This window comes from Schistosoma haematobium, chromosome 4 (assembly GCF_000699445.3).
Source record: "Schistosoma haematobium chromosome 4, whole genome shotgun sequence".
Lineage (NCBI taxonomy): Eukaryota > Metazoa > Platyhelminthes > Trematoda > Strigeidida > Schistosomatidae > Schistosoma > Schistosoma haematobium.
The window spans coordinates 19,173,768-19,191,029 of record NC_067199.1 but is presented as its reverse complement, the minus strand read 5'-3'; the positions used below and the strand labels follow the sequence as shown (position 1 = coordinate 19,191,029).

The 17,262-nt window shown below is 34.5% G+C and overlaps 1 protein-coding gene across 1 annotated transcript in view; it reads right to left on the bottom strand.

Moving 5' to 3' along the window:
• MS3_00010916 (uncharacterized protein) overlaps positions 1-15,429 on the bottom strand; it is a gene marked incomplete at both ends in the record, with an annotated part of 30,940 nt that extends 15,511 nt beyond the window's left edge. Inside the window, 12 exons of the mRNA XM_051219330.1 lie at positions 394-731; positions 2,038-2,170; positions 6,270-7,071; positions 7,697-8,241; positions 9,563-9,606; positions 10,605-10,737; positions 11,658-12,514; positions 13,859-14,027; positions 14,668-14,925; positions 14,965-15,176; positions 15,214-15,383; positions 15,422-15,429. Of these exons, the coding sequence (XP_051066433.1) occupies positions 394-731; positions 2,038-2,170; positions 6,270-7,071; positions 7,697-8,241; positions 9,563-9,606; positions 10,605-10,737; positions 11,658-12,514; positions 13,859-14,027; positions 14,668-14,925; positions 14,965-15,176; positions 15,214-15,383; positions 15,422-15,429 (3,669 nt within the window). The remainder of the gene's footprint in view (positions 1-393; positions 732-2,037; positions 2,171-6,269; positions 7,072-7,696; positions 8,242-9,562; positions 9,607-10,604; positions 10,738-11,657; positions 12,515-13,858; positions 14,028-14,667; positions 14,926-14,964; positions 15,177-15,213; positions 15,384-15,421) is intronic.
• Positions 15,430-17,262: the final 1,833 nt, after the last annotated feature.

The window sequence follows — 17,262 nt, the reverse complement described above, 5'->3', positions numbered from 1 at the left end:
TGAAGTTCTGTACCATTGATCAACTGAGGTGGTTAGGACATATGTCAACCGTGCTAAACCATCGCCAAATGCAACACAATATTTTTTCGGTGTAAAACTGTGAGTGGTCAAATCCGGAAATGGTATCAGTTCATGAATTCATTGAATACTGGAATGAGTCGTGTGGAAAACTACGCCTAATAGATTGGTCCGCGTAATAATTGCGATCAACAGTTGTAGATGTTAGGTGAAACGTAAATTACTGAAATGCATATATTCTTTATCTTCTCAAGGTCTTGAATTTCAATACCATTTCAAATGCAAATAACTTTATATCAGTATGGATGGAATCAAAAGAAACATTTTTTTTAATTAAATTTAAACGGTACGTTATAAATGTATCGATAAACTTACATTTGTATGCCAATGTTTAACAATATCCAGCTTGAGTCTGTTACTGTTCTTTGATGCCAATTCAAACACATCCACCTGTTCAGCTTCAGGCAACCATATATCCCATTCATGTTTCCAATTGAGCAGAGTATTCACTGGACATATAATTAAACATGTACGAATATTTATATGTTCCGGATATCTTAATAGTGTATGCAAAAAAGAAATCACGGATAGTGTTTTGCCTAAACCCATGCAATGAGCAAGAATTGCACCACTTCCTGTAGAAGGTGGCGATCCACTTTTAGATGTTTGATGCTCCACAGATTCAATAGTACAATCCCATAGGAAGCGAACAGCTGGAATTAGTTTTTTTTTTTTTACAAAGAAGAAAAAATACTTTGAAATAATAAGAAGATAATAACGATAAAGCTTATCACGATAATCGTAATAAAATTGTAATGAATTAACAGTGTATCATAGATTAATAGTGATGCTTGTAAATTAAAAGCTGGAAGTTCACCCTTTCGAAGACAGCAATAATATTCAGTCTTAAAACCAAGATAAAACAGCTGTTTAAAATCCCTTAAAACTATGATGATACTTCACGTCACAACAGAAAGTAGTTTTGACATGAAAAATTGTGTCTGATTAAATCATTAAGTACTACACTAATGATGTTACATAACACATTAAGCATGAGATCTAGAATCATGGTATATAAACAACTCGTCAAGAACCTCAGAAATGTGTATGCTGAAGAAATTGAATGTTGAGACAGTTAACGGGTACTTCTATCTCAGAACTACATACTAGTTTTCACTCTTTAGAAATAGTGAGTTGCAAATGCAGATTATTGAGTCCTGAAATAAACGTTATACTTTAAATTACTATACCATATCATAACAGAAAAAACTCCGAATTTCAATCTATCATGGAGTTAATGTTGTCACATCGAATATGGTAATTTCAATCACACGGATTTCATAATATAATGCAAGGTCTAACAGTACATGAGAAGCAAGTTTAGGTGGTCTATTCACAGTGAATTATTCACTAACAAAAAGTCATCCCCTTCATTTCCTTATCTAGGTTAGTCTGGCTATCTACAAAAATCTGTGTCGAAAGTATTATTATTGTGACTTTTAGCAATACGACTTGCTACACTCTTCGCACAATTAATTAGTTTGATCAAGCACTAGAAGTGTACACGGCTAAATTGGAATGTAGATAGGTACAGACTATAGCAACGAGAGTTAGTAGCCGGGATCTACAAAAATAACGAACCAACCAATATTAGAATCAGCAGAAGATACTGAATATATTTTACTGCAACAACGGTTACATCACTGAAACATGATATTTATTCAAAATCGGAAAGGTTTATGTGGATAATTCAAGTTAATTATACGATCCAAAAACGATTACAACAAGCAGTTACATAAAATGCGACAAACTACACGTTTATCCATTAGCTGTTCAAATGTTTGTCCATCAAAAGTAGAGCTTATAGAACAACCGAATCTAAACATTTAATTAGACTTTTTACAGTTGTACCAGGTTTTAAGAAAGCTGATATCGATGCACTCCTGTTAACAAAACTACAACAAGAAATGTTATGATAACGAGGGGAAAATATGTAAATACAGAATATTTGGAGCATACCTTCAACTTGATGTGGTTTCAAATGTTTCACTATATCTGGATGAACTTCAATAACTGGATCACCTGGATCTAAAATCAATTTGGTTGTAACTGCGTTTATCCCTTCACCATCTTGAACAATGAACTCATTATACTAGCAGAGAGAAAAAAATATAAGGTTCCTAATTTCTACGATACTAAACAAAGTCACGAATTGTCACACAGAAAAGACATGGAACGATAACAAATACTGTATAAAAGACATTCACTTTGTATGAACGAAATGATGATAAAATAGTGTTTAAGTATGATAACGACTGTGCTACACCATAAGTTAAGAAGTTTCCAATTAGTAAACTTTTTCTTTCGTAGGTCGTCAAACTGTCTAAACTGAGATTCTAGAGGAAAAGACAAAGATACGAACTAAACATGCAACATGGATACCTATCTAGCAAGAAGTTACAATAATTAAACATTCTTTTCTCCAAAATCTGTAAATCGCTCTATCAGCAGATCATACTTCTGTATCCATGAATGATTGAGATAAAACTGTCTTAATATACTCTAAAATAGTTATTTCCTCACTGTTTCTAGATCTAAAGAGCGCTGAGAATTTAAATCATGGACTGAAAACAGTTGAAAAATCATCAACAAATTCAATGAAATCACTTGCCTAAATACCGATCGTGTGATTAAAAACGATGGGCTTTGAGATGGAAGATTGATGTTCTAGTGAGAAGTCATCATTAGCAATACGTTAGGAGTGAAAATGTTTCCACTGATGAAACTGGATAACTGTGGTGGTACATCGTGAATTGGCTAAAGTTCAAAATATACAGACTAATGAATTCCAACGAAATAAACTAAACGTACTACACTTTTCGAGGAAGATGAAGACTTTAAATTTGATTCTGTGTGGGAGGAGTCTCAAGTAAGTGATACAATAGCTATCTACTATTCTCTGATTTTCAATAGCTCTCTAGTTGCTGTTAGGTTATAATATAAACTTATTATTACCAGTTCCAGGAGTAAGATGAACTGAAATTTTAGCTGAAATTTGGGAAAGGAATGTAATCCAATCTAACTAATCACGATCGCTAATTGTCCTAGACTATAAGAAAGGACAAAATCCTCTTGTGATAATGGCAGAAGTATCAGTTTAATTAATATAGTGTCTAAAATACTACCCTCAATAATAATTCGACGTCTGACTAGAGCTCATGAAGGGAAAACCCGAAAAACCCAGCTGGTTTCAGACCTCAAGGTGGATGTATAGACCAAATATTCACCATCCCACAGGTTCTGGAACATAGACAAATTTTATGATGTTCGATAATAGTTGTATTCCTTGACCATATGGTGATTTTCGACTGCTGTTCGTGAGATTCTGTGGCAATGTCTATCATTGAAAGATGTACCAAAGAAGTACGTTGGATTTTTACAGTCTCTACTCGAACACTACTGGTAAAGTCAAAGCTTATGATGAACAGTCATCAGAATTGCTTACTTCACGTGGCGTCTTGAAAGGAGGACCGCTTTGCCCACTTTTATTTAACTTTGATTTTAGAGATCCTTTTTGGGATAGCACTTTCATCGTTACTTTTCAGAGGCTGATCTACCAAGAGATTTACTTGTTGACTTAGAATACGTATATGATATAATTCTCTGTGATGGAAATGCTGACAAAATGCAGTCTTCTGATCACCTTAAGTAACAACACAGCCATGTTTCGGATGATGTTTTCTCCCTCCGAATGCGAAATGTTGCTCCAGGATTGACTTGCGTCAGTCACAGGATTAATGATAAGGAACGAAGCTGATGAGAGTATCGATCGCTTCACTTATCTTGAGAGTTAGCTCAGTCCTGATGGTATAGTGTCTGATGAAATCTCAGCACAGATTCAGAAGGCTCGATTGGTTCTCGCCAACCGGCGCCACTTGATGTGCAAACGAGAAATCCATCTACTAGCCAAAAAACGAGCTTGCTGCTCAATAATTTGTTCGGTTCTACTCTATAGGTGTGAAACACGGCTGTTCAGAATAGAGGATATTCGTTATTATTATTATTATTATTTCAACACATAATTATTGGTACAAGAGGGCACCAAATATATATGCGCCACACCATATTTGTGTATGTGTGTGGGCTGTGATACTGTCCGGGTGCCCAGACCGAAGCAGGTGGTTTTCTTAGGGGGCCACACCCAGAGCCTTTGACCTAACGATCTGATCCACAAGGCAGTGGAACATCGCAAGAAGATGCAGTCCCATGGTAGCCGGTGACGAACGATTGGTTCATACGCCATTTGTTCCTACAGGATACTGGAGCCCATGTGCACCATTGGTTTGGAATCCGGTTAAAGCGCCGGATATTCGCTCTTCATCCTCTCAATTTCGTAAACAACAGAAATGCCACGAGAAGGCAGTGAGTAGGACTTCCCTGGCAGAGGCTGTATACGCGTGGCCGTGTGAGAGCATTTCGAGAGGGAGGGTGAACCCACCCCACTCTCGGCCATACCAGGGCATTTGGGGGTAGAGGATATTCGTAGGTTACTAGTATTTAAACAAAGGTACCTTCAAAACATTACTCGTGTAGTTCGGGACCACTGAGCAAACAATTCATGGGTTAAAAATATGGTATTAGGTAAGGATGATAAACCGAGTGATGAGGTAGTAAATTTTCATCAACTGAGGTGGTAGCCCCAAAATGCCATGGTACGGCCGAGAGTGAGGAAAGTCAGCTCTCCGTCTTAAAATGCTCTCACATGACCACGCGTATATAGCCTCTGCCAGGGAAGTCCTACTGACTGCCTTCTCGTGGCATTTCTGTTGTTTACGAAATTGAGAGGATGAAAAGCGAATATCCGGCGCTTTAACAGGGGGGTTGACATAGAAAGTCCACCTAGGGGAGTTGGAGAACCCTGATTCCAAACCAATGGTGCACATGGGCTCCAGTATCCTGTAGGAACAAATGGCGTGTGAACCAATCGTTTGTCACCGGCCACCATGGGACTGCATCTCCTTACGATGCTCCACTGTCTTGTGGATCAGACCCTCAGGTCGAAGGCTCTGGGTGTGGCCCCCTAAGAAAACCACCTGTTTCGGTTTGGGCACCCAGGCAGTATCACACCCCTCACACATGTCAAATGAGGTTTGTGTGGCGCATATGTATTTGGTGCCTCCTTGTACCAATATCTATGTGTTAAAATAATAATAATAACTGAGGTGGTTGGAACATACTTTACGCATCTCCAACGACCACCTACCTCGACGGAGGATATTGTCTAGTGTGGAAGGTTGGAAGAAAGCTAGGAGTGGCCAAACGAAAACATGACACCAGACAATGAAGTCATGAGCAATAGAACAGGGCTAAGTTAAAAGATATAGACTGCCCGTTTGGGGTCTGCGTGATCATCATGACCAGTGGCTAGAGATTCTAAATGACATGCCTCCAAATTGTTTACAATGGCTCATGTGCATCCAATCTTTGTCTTCCCTCAGGTTCCAAGCTTCTGAATTCATTGTGATTTTTTAGTCCTACTAATTTTTTTATTGAATAATATCCTTGACGCCGAATCTTTTCTATCACTACTAATACTGTCACTACCTCTACTGTTCTATTGTTCTGAAAATTCGATTTTTCCGTGTTAATGGGGTATGGCCACTTGAACCGATGTACATACGTACGAGGTTCTACGTTGCGACTAACTGATTGATAATATAAAATGTGATTTAACAAATTTCGTAACCACCTATACATATATAACATTCTAAAGTTTAATTATAAAACGTAAAGTAAGCATATTACAGTTCGAAATTTTAATCATATCATCGGTAGAAAAATGTGGTTTTACCTACTTAGTCAATAAAAATCCGGCAAATCATCGTTCTTACATACATTCTGATAACATATCATTTATTTACAGTGCATGATTGACAATAATTGCTACTTCTAGTCAATCTAAAATTATGTGAATAATCTAGTGATGACGAGTAACCAGAGTTTGTTGATAGAGTTAAATGACAGCATTACCACTATCCAGCTATTCAAATAGTTTAAACACCAGGTTTTGCTTAACTGATCGATATAATTTTAGAAGATGAGAAGACGATAGTTAAATAGTTACAGACACAACTGGTTTCCTAACTGCACAGATAACAAGAAGTACTATAATTTTCTAGATAACATTAGTATTCATAATACCTTGGTTTGTTATATGACAAATAAAAACGCTAAGTGAGGATAACTCTTACCATCTTTTGTCTTTCAGCTAAACGACGTCGACGTTCTTGTTCACAAGCTTCAGCAGCTTTTGTAGTTTCAGATAACCGATTAGCAGTGTAAATTCTTCGAATCTTTTTACGGCCTTTAGCATCTAATGAATCATCGATTATTTCTTCATTGATTGTCTCTTTGCCTTTATTGTCCTGGAAATATTCCTCTTCAGCATCATCATCACTATCATCTGATTTTGCTTTACGTAGACGTCTACGTCTTTTTGTATTATGTGATTTATGTCGGGGTTTTATGCTGTTCATTTCATCAGCTGATGAATCAGTACACTGTGCTTTTTTCTTCACATCTTTTTCGTTCACTTTTTCGTGATCACTATCATCGTCATCGTTATCTGAAAGATGAAATGTTGGTTTCACAGATGATAGTCTTTGTGACTTTCTAATCCTACTTGGTGTTGCCCTATTCTGTTTAACCTTTCTAGATCCTATCTGTTGTATGGCAGATTTTGATGAACTTGACGCACTTTGTTCACTTTCACAATCATCAGAATTATCATCATCGTCATTATCATTAACATTACCAGCATTGTCAACAGCATCAACAGTATTATCAATATTATTTTCATCAGATTCAGAGCTGGAGAGTAAATGTCGTATTCGTTTTGTACGGTTAGTGGAAGATAAAAGATTTGCAGAATCCTTACTGTTTGGACTGGGTTCTGATTCACTTCCTTCATCAGAATTATCAAGCAGTAAAGTTGTTTTATTTGGTCTATTTTCACAACTATTGACATTTTCGTTGACAACAGATTTAGCAAGACTAAAAGAGAATATTTATTTATAATGATTAACACTCATTCAAGATAACGGGCAATTTGGAACATATAATATGAGTGAATTAGATTACATGAAAATCTCTCAAACACTATATAGACGTGTAGAAATGTGAACATAATTAAATCATAACATGATAAACACTATGCATTTAAACCAACTCAGTGCGACAACACTTAGACTGATACGAATCGATCCCATGATGCAAAATAGACAATCCTATAAGAGAACGTCTGTTGCCGGAATGCCTAACTGATTAGGACTTTGATTGTAACACTGTGTAACGTGGTTTTGAATCTCATAAAAACTAAGCATTCCCTCAAAACCGTAGGTATGTCTTGCTGCAGACAGCCAACTAGCATGGAATCTAGATCCGTAACTAGCCGTCGATTATCAACAACCACCGATCACATTGCGAAATCCACTTAAATAAATCCGATAAAAAATATTCAGTTAAAATCTCAGACATAAACCGTTGAAATAATGATGAACTGATCTAAAAGCGGAAATTAACTATCACAAATAAGAAAAACGATCATTTAGGAAAAAATACCAGTGGTATGTCACAGTTCGGATTAAACAAATAAACTCTATAAAACCATGTGACTTACCGGGTTAAGCAAATTATGGGATCAGATGGGGCTATGTTTTGTTTCAAGTTCATACTTAAAGGTACATTTTCGTGTAAATCATTCGATTTATTGCTTGATAAATCATGATCACTAGAAGCATTCTCATTATTATTATTATCATCGTGGTCTTCATCAAGTTTTGTAATACTATTAGATGTACCATTTTTCCTATTTTCATCTGTTACAACTTTTGCATTACTATCTACAACACCTTCGTCGTCATGATCATCATCATCATCATCTGAACTGGACTTCAGTAAATTATCACGAGCATTCAAATTATACAAATAATCACTTGTTTTAATTTCAAGTTGATTTTGTCGAGAGTTATTTACATCACTAACAGTAGTATTATCCCCAGCTAAATCATTTGATTCAGAACCGTCAAATGTAGTATCCACATTATTTTGAGATGAATCCAAGTTATCTTCAATAGACCATGAATCATCTTCAAAGTCAACTGGATTCCTATTACTTGTTTTAGTTCGATTTATTCGTTGATTAGCATTTTTATTTTCAGTATTCTGAAATTTCGGACAGAACAGTAAAGGATTTTAAACATAGATAGTGTAAACAAATAAAAGGAAAATTTTATTTTAAATTAAGTAATGAATGAAGATTAGTAGAAAAGTTGAAATAATTAAGGAGCTTTACAAAATCCATCCGTTTAATAAGAACTTTCGAAAAAGGTGTTTTGAAACCTCAATTTTTGACGTAATAGTACTACTATTAAACAGTGGGAGTGATCAGTATAACTGACAAGAAACAGTGACTGAGAAAGAACTTAAAGTCGGTAGCAGTTACCTATCTTGCAGTATTCTGCAGTATCCTGTATGAAACAACAGGGAGATTTTTTCATAAATTAGAAAATCCCCAAATTTTGTCTTCACCAGAGACGCCACTTTTAGTGGTTTTAGTATAATTATACATGCTAATTATTAGTGTTGGCTTATGACCCTATTTGCACTTCTAACTATTCTCTGCCATCTCTCGTTGTTTAATGTACTAAGTATTCTTACTCTCAAATATAAAAACATGAATAAACAGGATTTTTCATAAGTATGTTTATGATTTGCATTGAAAGAAGGCAGTTCTCACTATCTGACAAGATGTTGCCTTATTTTAGCAGCCAATCATCATTACCACAGGGGGACTGTGGAGACTGTTGAATCGTGTAGTGTATATCACTGACTGTAACTACGAGCCAACTGAAATCCGATAATCAATTGACAATTGTTTTGTTCTAGAATAGGACTCTTATGTAGTAGACATTCACAAACTCTTCAGAAGTTAAACTCGAAACCTTCAGGCCTCATCAAGGAGACTTAACCTCTACAATCCTATCCAACTCTCGATAGTACAATTTAATAGGTAGACACGTTCTCAAAGTAAACAAGAATAACTACTCGTGTGATTCGCACAACCCACATCTCCACTCTTTCATTCATACGTAGTTCTTGATTATTCGATTAGACTAGTGTGATTGTGATATGTATACAAACAAGTTATAATAATTTACAACTCTTTTGAAAATCGCATCTATGACATGTGTCTCATGATGACATTATTCTGATTATATCTTGCCATGTCAGGTGTTTGTCTTTTTCTCATTCTTAACCATGAATTACTAACTCAAGGTTATGATTTCAGGACTGAATGAGTAGATAATAAGGTAGCTAGATTTGTATCGCTACTTCATATTTTCTGGTGGATTGACAACAGATATATCAGTAAATGATTAAAACTTTCTTAAAATAAAGAAAAGTACGTACACGACAAACATTACTGTGTAAAGAAATAAAGGAATAATTTAAAAGATAGATGACATAAGCAAATGAAAGTTACCTGAATAATTTTTTTGTGTACCCGAGTATTCGGATCCCACTCAGCTAAAAGTCAAAGTTGGTAAAAGTACAGTGAATTTTTTATCATAAATAAGCTAAGAAATAAAAAGAATAGCAAGTTAACATTTATTTGACGACTTTCTAACCATTTGAGGACATTAAATAAATTCCAACGCCCTTTGAGACACAGAGCAACAAGGATTCCAAGTTATACTTTCACGATTATTATATTGTATAGTCCGTGCACGTATATGTAGTTTCTTATAAGTAGCTTCAACCTGTTTGACCTAAACGAAAGATAATGTCTCAACAAGTAGAAATATATAAATTCTCAAATTTATGTGACTTTTGAATCTCAATACACACACAAACTTCCTATACGCAAGTCCCGACCGGTTACTCAGTGAGAATCCTAAGCACGGAGAAGGAAGTTTATTGGGCTAGACTGATCCACATACCTTAGCATATATATACACGTCTACTTAGAAAAGGAAACCATCACTAGGCCAATCACATGCATTTGTCATCAAGAGATTTTTGACTGTTATAAAGTGGCCTTCTCATTTGGTATTTTTGATTGGTCCACTATTACTAATGATTTTTAATTTCTACATAAAAGAAAATTTACATGATTAATGGAGTGGTATTTGTACTATTTTACACCACTGATAAAATCACTTTAACAACAGAAAGCAAGTAGTTATGTTTTGGTTGCACTGAAATGTTTAATGTCGACTACCTAAACAGTCCACGAATCCCAACGAGCGGAATTAGAAAATATCAACCGACGAATGGATAGTGGTAAGGTGCCTTCGAATATAAATTTTATACATGAAAATCTTAAGTGTGAGTAGATTATTAGGAAAAATCGTTTTTTTTTTTTAGTATTAATAATAATTTCTTAGCACTGTTCAGAAAATGTCAGTTTGTGAAAAGAAACAGGATTAAAATTATAATATTTACATAAATAAAGGTTTCAGACCATATGAGAAACACCAATATCCATGCAAAATGTCCATTATCAAATAATTAAATTGACTGACCACAATTTTTCTCATCGACAGTAGACTGCTCTATAAAACTACGATTAATCGTTTTGGCACAAATACTTTCTAGATTATGCATTTCTTTCTCCAAATCTTGTTCTTCTGGTGACTGTTCGCGAGATAACTTGTCCTACAAAGAAAAAGATGTATACTTTTAATAATACATATACAGATCATTAATATATTTAGTATTTCAAAACAGTTCCTATACAGACGAGAGTAATAATAAAAACAGTAAACACACGCTATAGAGTAGTGTAAAAATTTTAGAATTCTAGGGAAATTGTTTGAGAAGTAACTCACTTAATATAATTGTTAAGTATTTATAGAGAAATTGGGAAGGGAGAGTTCTGAATAACTTGTCAATGAAAAAATAAATGGTTTGACATCATGGTAATAAAACGCTTTGAATAAAATCAAACCCGCAATATTCACTCTCAGACTGTAACGCGGAAACCTCCAGTTAGTTAGACATAATCCTTGATTTCCTCTTCGACCCTTATCCACTGGAACTTATATACACTGATTTCATTTTCTACAGTAAGATGATGCACTGAGAGGTAACTGCCTAGAATAACCCCTAGTTGTTTCGTGTGATGAATATAATATTTTTCCAACCTTGAGATTAGTTACAGAATAAAGATGGTGGCTAAATACACTGATGAGACAAATATAATTTACACAACAGAACTGGAATAAGTGTATTATAGACTAGCCTTTTACAATGATGTAATTGTTCTGCACAGTCACTGTAAATAAAACCAGTACACACGTTAAATAAAAAGTTAACAATATCTAATACATCTAGAGAGTGAGAACTAACGAACACTACTCAACCATCCAAATGTTATTAAGCGATTAAAATTTGTAAAACCATTTACTATATTATAACCCAAACATTTCAACCATAAACATTAATGACTCCGATAAAACAATATGTGGGAAATAAGTAACATAGAAAAAACATTAAGTTAATTAGCTAAACCTAAAAGTCATTTCTCGAATTTAGCATTATAAAAAAAGCAATTTTTGAGGGGATACGATACTTACTTGATGGTTTATAATGGTTGGTTCCTTAATAATATTTAATTTACGTCTTTTCCCGTTATCTGTTTCCGGCTTCATCCCCACCTCATCTAGTTTGTGTTTAACACTTTTATTATAATTGTTAGTAGTAGTAGTAATAGTAGTGACGTAGTTGTCATTATTTTTGTTACCATGAGAACCCGCTGTTACAGTTGCAGATTGTTGAGAATGCATTGGTGTAGAAGAACAATTGAACGATACTGTCTTTGGTGTAGAAACTTCTTGTGTAGATACAGTTCCAGTGGAATTATCTTCTTTTGTCAAATCGATTGTTACATCATTTGAAATACTCGATATAGGCTTAGGAATAGAAACATCACTTAACTGGGGAAGAACGCCTAAAGAATGAGATTGGATTGTTTGTTTATTTCTACCTGTATTAATGATGACATTCTCCTCTTCTTGCATTCTTGCAACAAGATTGCCTAATCGTGTGAATAAATGAAATCTATAAATGCCTTGAAAAGACTGAGCTATTTTATCTAGATCCATCTGAGGTGGATTACGCATTAAATTATTCTCTAAACGACGTATATCTTTAGCAAATATGTCTAAACACCTTTGTGAAGCTCGTAAAGCTGTTTTAACATTAACTTCGTTTACACTAGATATTTGATTAAAAATGCTATGAAGATCGATTGATTCTAAAGTGACTAATGAAGTATGATTGGTAATGGCAGTTGGAATATTGACTTCGTCGCATTTATTAATTTCATTAACATTTACTCCATCCGAAGACATATCAGTCGACTGGAATACAGTGTTCTTATTAAGAATATTATTACTAGAAGAATGAAATATATTGGAAGATGAGATAAAACCTAAAAAGGAAATAGATGATAAATTAATTGCTTTAATTAGTTCTACTGAAGATAAATCGTTTCCATTGTCGTAAAAGATTATTATGAAGTAATAAGCATGTGCTGAGCAAAGTACCTTGAATAGACACTAAACACTCGGTATACTTTCTATTTTTACTACACGCTACTGGACTGAAGCTTTAAACGCTATGATAATATAGTGCATCAAGTTGTCATGAAAAATATTTCGACTTCCATTTTTTCCTTAATAGATATTGGCTCTACACTGATAAATTAAGTATGGTGGTTACATGAAATGGAATCTTTGAATAGAGTATAGTTGTGTTGGATTAGCATCTGTTGAGAGGACCTCATCAGACATGGCCAATAACAGAGGTTAGTGATCTTTTTATAACCTTCTATAGTATATTTCATAAATAGTTGAAAGCTTCATCTAACTCTGTGAAATCTCCCTCGTTTGTGTTTTAGCTCAAACTGCACTGTTGAATACAAATCCCTTTTCTTGTATTATTTTAGATTTCTGTCCCATAAGTAGCGTAAGCCATGTTGTGGTTTAAAAAATCTCATCAAATACCACACGAAGCAAAGTGTAATTCGGAGTTCTCTGTCAAGTATATTGAAACACCTAATGAGATGTACAACATCACATAATCTTTATCAAATAAAAAAGCTCAATAAACTGGAAAAAAATCGTGAAATAAGTAGAAAGTTATTTATATTGTGTGAACGATAGTTATAGTAACACTCATTGTCCGGATTTCAGTAGACATCAGAATCCAAAACTTCGATTGGGTCACTAACAGTAAATTGTTTAAGCCATTAAATTTGTTGGGGTGATCCAGAAAATTGCTTGCAAAAGACAAGCAAGAATCAGGAAACACTAAGATGCATTTCGTCCAATCAGCGTTCACTTGGAGTCTTGGCCAGAAATATCAAGGGAGCGAAACGTCACATGCAGAGGCTCTAATTGGTTGGCTGCTACACTGCTACTATGTTTAGTAGCATTCCAGAATGTTCTAGCAACTCAAGGACATTTAAAATATTATAAAAACCCTGTATTTTCTGTATTAAAATGAACCTTGGAGTAAACTGCTTCTCGCATACCTTGAGTCTTCTATCTCGTGTTCAGGTCGCTGTATAGTTCTGGCTTGGGGGTTACAGAATAGCTTAGGAGACGAATATAGCGTTCAAATCCGCAAGACTTATCAAAATTAAAGAATATGACAAAAAATTGATGGAAACTCCTAGGCGTTAACACCAAGAGAACAGCAAATAAGTCAAAAACAGAGATGACAATCTACAGATAATAGGGAATGTAGTATCATGTCAGTAAGGAAAACTTACCTTCTGTGATATCAGAATCATTGATGTTAGTGTAATTAGACGATAAGTCTGTTACATCCCCACCATTAGGTTCACCATATTGACCTCTAGAACGAGATCGCCATGTTTCTTGAGCTTTCGTCGACCGACGTTTTCTTATATTTTCATACTCCTCAACTTTAGCAACAATCTGGTAAGCAACACAAGGATAAAGAAGTAGTTAAAAATGCCAATAAGACTAGGCAATAAGTTTGCGCTAAGTAATACTCAAAAATTATTCTTAAAAACAGGCAATTAGTAAAATAGCATGATAGTAATGACGAATACGTGAGAAAAGCAAAATTTATTTTGAGGGAAGATTTTGTTGTGAAGCATTACACTTAATATCTGAAACCTTATTACTAACTATTCGAACAATAAACTATAAAGTATGTGCAATAAAAGATCAGGAATTCTACAAATTTTCGAAGCTTATCTTATAGCTAGTTGTTAATTAACACAAATAAATGGCACTCATCAACTGTAAACAAAACTTGTTTTAAATAAATCAATCCTTTTACCGACTTGAATTGATGACACTTTAATGTGTTTCCTTTAAAAATCTGTTAAACTAATTTGATTTACAAGAATAGGTTACTTAAAATATATCACGAAAATACATCTAACCATTAGTGGTTTAAATAAAAAAGTCAATAAAATATCATCTACAGTTGATAAGGGAAATCAGAGAAACAAGAATATATGTACTCCTGTCTCTAAATGTTATCGGAGAAAAATAACTAAGATGAATAATTATAAATTGTAGATAAACGTTATAAATAAAAGCTAACCTTGGAGCAGTTATCTTGTAATGTTTTGATAGGCGTAGGATCACATACAAAGCAATTCCAAGTATCTGATTCATCCAGAGACTCAATATTGCGCAAGTAGGTTCTACCCAAGTTTTGCTTGATACATTTCTTGCAAATTGCAAACGAACAAGTATCACAGCATACAAGATCTCCACCGTCTGAACACCACTTACAATTATCATCCTTCCCTGCATCATCTTTTGCAAAATTCTGGGTTTTACAATACCTAGTGCAACGCTAATGTAAATAACTATAAATACATATCAACGAACTTACTTTACAGAGTATCACCTTCAAAAGTGGATGAACACTAAACGGCATGGAGAAAGGTTGTATTTTACAGTAACAAGCAGTGCACTTGACATAATCCATAACACCTGGACTAAAGCCAGTGCATATTTTGGATAAATAACTGTTTCCGGTTTTCTCACGCCTTCTATGTGCATCGGATGCAGAATCAACGACTTCTGGTTCAACAACTGGAGTACCTATATTAGGAAATAATCATTTTAATTTATGACATGCCATCTTGTAGAACTGGACGGCCTGAACTATCCATAAGAAAGAGAGGCGATATCTGCACAACATCAGAATCAGCATCACTATGAATAGCATCACAATCGTCGGGTACACTACCGCAAAGTTCTGAAGTGCCTTTATCTTCATCTACTTGATGTTTTACGGCGGACGGTTTTCTGTGAAATAATAATACACATCTAAGCAAAAGCCTTACTTCCGCATTATTTATTTTTAGTAAAGATTCTTCTGCATAGATATTTCTAGAAAGACAAAGAAACGATATAATACGTAGTTGTATAGATTAGAAGCACATGCATAAGGGTGAACAAATTATGGTAATATTAGAGTAGTAAAAAAAGCATACTGTGTTTAAATATCTCGTAGTCACAAAAAAAAATGAGTTCATTAGAATGGCCGGGTTCAGATATCTTCTTATCTGGAACACGCCCGAAAGTGTATCATATTATAAAAAATACACTGAATTCTTCGTTGATTCAGTTAATAACGTTTAGTAAGTTAATATCTCAAAACCACCACTAGCCTCATTTTAAGAACAACCAGTGGTACTGATTAAATTGTTTTTTACATATGCTGGAATATATAGAATAAGCAAAGTTGTGTAGAGCTAATAGGCAGAATCATTAGACGTTAGTATTGCTGAAATGTTTCTGAACCAAGAAACTTTTTTTATTTAGAAGCATATTTTTCAGCTTTTGATCTTCTAAAGCATTGGGCAACTAAAACTAGACCAGTTGATTTGTTTTTAGTGTTCAGATATTTTAACGATTTTAGTTTGTTCAAATAAATATTACTACAGAAATCGTAACTAGCAGCATACTGGAATTAAGCGAACTAAACACTACTACGTAAAACAATACCAATACTATCAGATGTGGTCGTATTTAAACATTAAAGTCGATGTTTCTGTTTATTTGGTCTATAGAAAAACATTGTGCGTGACATTTAAATGGCTGCCAAACAAGTAACTTAAAATGAATTTCATCACCTACCGCCAAATATTAACGCGTATTCGGTCACGCATTAAAGGTAACCGAGTCTACCAAAATGTAGTTTTTTGAAAAGATAAAAACAGCTTTGTCGTAAACAAATGAGTAAACTTCAGTTTTGCATGTTTTAGAAATTGTGCAGTCATAAATTAAGGTGTTAAGTTAACCTAGCCAGATTTGATTCTCAACGTATAATTTCAGAATATCCTACATGGCTGTTACAGATAGTAAATTGAAGAATATATAAAAGAACGAATGTTGTTAAGGTCAATCAACAATAAAGCAGAAGAAACATGTTGAGATCAATATTTTCATAAATTATGAACCAAGGAGTTTTTCAAAGGGAAAAGATATTTTCTAGTTGAGATGGTGGAGAAGACTTGCAGTTCAGGTGGATGATTTTGATGGAGTTTTGTTTTCTAGTTCTCCATACCAATTAAAGTGAAGAGTAGAGACAAAGTTATTCACCAACGCAACAGAGTTTGACATACTAAGCTACGAGCCACGTCTTTGATGCAAGTTGTACATTACCACTTGATTGAGTAAACGCTGAACAGCAGAGATATAAAGTTATGAGCCAATAGCTGAAATTACTCACTCCTATCCTCCAATTTAATGACAACGGGGGATATTTCTCCCACGTTTAACCTCATGGCAATTAGCATTGTAACTTCCAAATCCTGGGGTATACCAAAGGATATTATGAAGAGTCGTCAAAAAATAACTGAAGGTACTGAGTTAGGATTAGGAAACGAACCAAGTACGGATGCATATATGTGCCTTGCTATATCCGAGCGAAGATTAAATTACAGGTGACTTCCGAGGACTATTAATGGACTAATATTCTATAAATATTCTTATTGTATAACTATTCAATAATTAGATTATGTATATTCCTCTTATTATAAGCTTTATTTTGACTTATTATTGTACGATTTACGGTTCTTAAGCTATGTTCAGTTTGTTGACTACTGCCTCCCACGCTCACAGCCACATTTGGTCAAATGTTGTACAAATATTATTTTCTATTTTATGGTACGTTGTGGTC